The following is a 4,564-nucleotide window of genomic DNA, read 5'->3' on the forward strand; positions in this document are numbered from 1 at the left end:
GCCGTAATGAGATTATGACATCTTAACATATATCGAATATGAGATTAAAACTATAATCTCATTTTGGAATATAGTATTACAGGCTGTAATGTGAGATTTAGTCAGTGAAAGGCCCCTAATGGAAATATTTGTGCTATGTGACACTTTTGTCATGCCTTAAAAGGAAGCTAACAATTTAATAACTAAAATGTATTAAATTAATAATATTAATGACTATTTCGTAATAAATTAAAATTTAGTGATTAAAATGTAATTTAACCCTTTCACTATTTATAAGCACCCGATTCCGGTTCTGGTACCTTGGAGTGGAATCTTCTTTTACCTAACATCCACTCTCTTAAAAAGCAAATGGCCAAACTCTCTGTGGGCTCCACATTTTCTATCTTCCATTCCCGCCACATCCGTCCTCCACTCGCCGGCTGCCACGTCACCAAAATGACAGTGGCCGATCACCACCCATCGTTGGAGGTCGTAGGCGGAGCACGTGATCGCTTCCTCCCATCTCTCCACACCAACCTCCGCCTACCCTACAACCCTTTCCCCCTCATCGCCTGGAACCGTCACGTCGAGACCATCTTCGCCTCCTTCTTACGCTCTATTCCCCAAGTCAGATTACGACGGGAGTGCCTCCGAGTCAAAGACGGTGGCTCCGTTGCCCTCGATTGGGTCTCCGGCGACCACCGCCGTCTTCCTCCTGATTCTCCCGTCCTCATTTTACTCGTAATATCAGATACAATCACATTTTAAAAAATACTGCTACTATCAATAAATCATCTTATCCAAGAAGCTTCAATTTCTACTTTTGACTTTTTAATTTTTTGGGCAGCCGGGTTTGACTGGAGGAAGCCAGGATTCATATGTAAGACATATGTTAACTAAAGCAAACGGTAAAGGGTGGCGCGTTGTGGTTTTCAATAGCCGAGGTTGTGGAGAAAGTTCAGTTACAACTCCACAGGTAACAATGATATACTCCTTTTTCACTGTTTTTTGCTGCTTGATTTCAAGCATTTTTTATTTTCACTAAAAAAAATTTTGGGAGATTGGGGTTCCTTCCTTAAATTGTTTTAAGAAAATGTCTGTTGATTTGTTTATTTGAACGACACTGATATATATGCAGTTCTATTCAGCTTCGTTTCTTGGAGATACGTATGAAGTAGTGAAACATGTTGGTGCTAGATACCCAGAAGCTAATCTATATGCTGTTGGTTGGTCTCTGGGTGCAAACATTCTTGTTCGATATCTTGGTCAAGTAAGATAGCAACATAACTGTCCATTTTATATGTTTCCTTTTTTCAGTTTTTTTGTAATGAAATCTTTTGCTCTATTTGGTTACTTTTGATGTCATTGGTAGGAATATTAGTTTATTTTTTGTGAGAAACTTCATGTTGTTCTTTGACGACAAGAAGGGAAGAGGTCTTGGTAATTCTTGATTGAGCACTTCATTATAACTTTGAGTGGGGAATCCAATGGGAAATTCCAACTTTTAAACTAGAGTAAAGATTATGGGGACTGATAACTTTTAATTTAGCCCAATATGTGATATTTAGAGACGTTGATGCTAGTAATTGCCTTGATAGCTAACTTTTCATATGAATTTTGCTGCTGACCTGTTCTAAGTTCACTGATTTGTAGGAGGAATTTTTGTGCTTTTTTATGTTTGATAAATTTTCGGGTCTATTCTGCTTCCAATTTCTCCATTTATAACAACAATGTTACCATTTCGTCTGCCCTTGATTGCATTCCACTTGCAGGAATCTCATGCTTGCCCCCTTTCTGGTGCGGTGTCATTGTGTAATCCTTTCAATTTGGTCATTGCTGATGAGGACTTCCACAAGGGCTTTAACAATGTTTATGACAGAGCTCTTGCTAGAGCCCTCTGTAAAATATTCAAGAAGTAATTCCCTATATGATGCTCATATTTGACTATTTTATCAACTTCATATCCCAGTTTCCAGAGTTCCACTAAAATCTCTTGTGTTCAGGCATGCTCTCCTATTTGAAGATATGGGGGGTGAATTTAATATCCCCTTAGCTGCCAATGCAAAATCTGTAAGGGACTTTGATGAAGGATTAACACGGGGTATGCTCTTACTGTAATTGCCATTTTGAAAAGAGGTGTGGGGGTGGGTGGAAGGGCTTTAGTGTCTATAACAAAACGTTATTTTCTTATAAATCTTTCTTTCTCACCTTTCAGTTTCATTTGGTTTCAAGTCGGTGGATGACTATTACTCTAATTCAAGCAGTTGTGACTCGATAAAACATGTTCAAAGACCATTGCTCTGCATCCAGGTGATATATTTGTGTGATTCTGGAAACAAGTTTCCTGAGTTCCTTAGCTACTAGGATATGTAACATATTACTCTTTTGAGTCTTGGCACTGACAAATTGTTTGCCTAGTGTTGTTTACTTCTTGTTATTGTTAGTCCATCTCACTTTTTTGCTAATATAGATTATTCTTTTATAGCAATCAATTGAAGTCTGCTAGTGGATTCCATACAAACACTGGGGATTGGGGTGGTTTCTTTCAATTTATTCCTAATAGGTTTCCTGACAATGATTTATCAAATTGTATAATTTTAAGTTTTTTGCATAATTTTGAGGATTAGATGCCTTCACTCATCCATTCATGTTCTCATGTCTGGAGCTTGCTGTTTGAGGAAGGTATGAGGATGTAAGCAGCTCAACTGAATCATTAGAGCTGAATTTCATGGCTCTAATATATATTATTTAGATTCTTCATCTATCTTAATTGTCTTTGGTGCATGTTACCTGAATCATGTCTGTAACAGTTGTTTTAAGCATGGAGGTGCATGACTAGCTTCAATGTTTCCTTGTTGCATAGCTTATCTTTTAGTTTAGAGTTACATTTTTCTTTGGGTTCCGATGGTATGTTTCAGAAGGAAATTCCCATTACTACGTTCCCCTTATGTTTGAATGTGTTATTGCAGGCTGAAAATGATCCAATTGCACCATCTAGGGCAATTCCTCGAGAAGATATCGAGGTATGTTTATAGCTCTCTAATTTATTGAGCTTTTAAAAAAACAAGAAGAAGGATAATTGTAAATCCTTGAATACGACTGGAGCACACAGATACAAACCTCCCTTTTTATAGGATGTGTGGCTCTCACCAAATGTGGTTGATAGAAGGACTCCCCAAATCCATTCCAAACCTTTTTTCTACCAGCTGTCATCTACCTTCTTTTATGAAGCTTGCCTTCCTAGACTAATTATTCTGAAGATTGTTTTCCTTTTAACAAAACACCAAATCAACTCATCGCACCCCATTTTAACACATGCTATTCATCAAGGTTTTCGTCTAGTCGTTCCATTTCTCTCCTCTAATATTCTTTACTGTTGGATATTATATGCATGGGTTCTGAAGTATCATCACAGTTTTGTTTTAATTTCGGGAAATAAGGAACTCTCATTTGTTCCTGAAACTTCTAGCCGAAATATCCCAAATATTATTTTGGCAATGAATCATCCATCACTACAAGAATTTCAAGTTTCCGCCAGTAAAATTTTGTCGTGTCTATTTCATTGTATAATTACTAGAAGTCAGTGTGTTTGTTCTTAACTAATGATCTGGCGAATTTGACTTATCAAAAACTCCTATAATAAATCATAAGAGAGGCTATGCATAGTAGGTGGTGGGACTACTTTATGGCTTCAACTATCATGTTGGTGGCTCTGCCATCAAGAGTGTCAGGATACAGAAAAATGTTAATTTGTATAGCTCCTTCTGAATGATTTCTATCTTGGTTGTTGCTCTGTATTGTCATTCTTTTCAAATTTCTTACAGTCCAGTTTGTGAAGATCAATTTACATATCCTCTTTGTTTTAAAGTGCTGTTTCTAATGAAAGATCATGCTTGCTCAGGAAAATCTAAATTGCATGTTGATAGTGACACCCAAAGGTGGCCATTTAGGGTGGGTTGCGGGTGCCGAGGCTCCATTGGGAGCTCCTTGGACTGATCCTGTGGTGATGGACTTTCTCGAGTATTTGGAACGAGGTGCATCCAAAACTGGCAAATTTTCGGCTGACTCGGAAGCTGTGCAGCGTAGTTCGGGGGAGTTGCATCGTATAGAAGTGTAGCAGGCAAACTATTACGAATCACCCATTCTCGGCTGGCCATATTATTTGTGGTATAATCAATTTGATTGTAACAATAAGCTCAATGTAGTATTCCCGATTCTTTATTTTCATACTACACTGTTGTATCCAGAGGAACTTGTATACAGACATGGTGATGAAGGTTGATTTGTACAATGTAATTTTTTTGGAGATCAATAAACAATGAAGTTAACTTCAGTACACACAGATCATCCTTTTGGAATGAGTCAACTAGGTGAGTTGACTCTACTTAAGTTCTAGGTAAAACTAGCTTGCCTAAACTAAAGGGGCCATCTTTGGCAAAAAAAAAAAAAAAAACTAAAGGGGCCATCATGAATCAATCAGGGATGAGGGTAAAATTAAAAGTATTAAAATGAGCTTTTCATGACCTTCAATGTTGCACATAAAATTGCAAAAGTTGTAATTTTTTTTTTTAAGAAATAGTTTTAG

At 37.4% G+C, this 4,564-nt stretch overlaps 1 protein-coding gene across 1 annotated transcript; it reads left to right on the top strand.

The window, feature by feature from the left end:
* The first annotated feature begins 284 nt into the window (after positions 1–284).
* On the top strand, positions 285–4,317 carry LOC108471135 (embryogenesis-associated protein EMB8-like). Its single transcript, XM_017772727.2, has 8 exons — positions 285–720; positions 827–955; positions 1,118–1,249; positions 1,752–1,894; positions 1,983–2,080; positions 2,195–2,289; positions 2,949–3,002; positions 3,881–4,317. The coding sequence occupies exons 1-8, from the start codon at positions 349–351 to the stop codon at positions 4,094–4,096; spliced, it is 1,239 nt and encodes a 412-aa protein (XP_017628216.1). The 5' UTR covers positions 285–348; the 3' UTR covers positions 4,097–4,317.
* Positions 4,318–4,564: the final 247 nt, after the last annotated feature.

The sequence above is a fragment of the Gossypium arboreum genome, chromosome 1 (assembly GCF_025698485.1).
Source record: "Gossypium arboreum isolate Shixiya-1 chromosome 1, ASM2569848v2, whole genome shotgun sequence".
Classification (NCBI taxonomy): Eukaryota; Viridiplantae; Streptophyta; class Magnoliopsida; order Malvales; family Malvaceae; genus Gossypium; species Gossypium arboreum.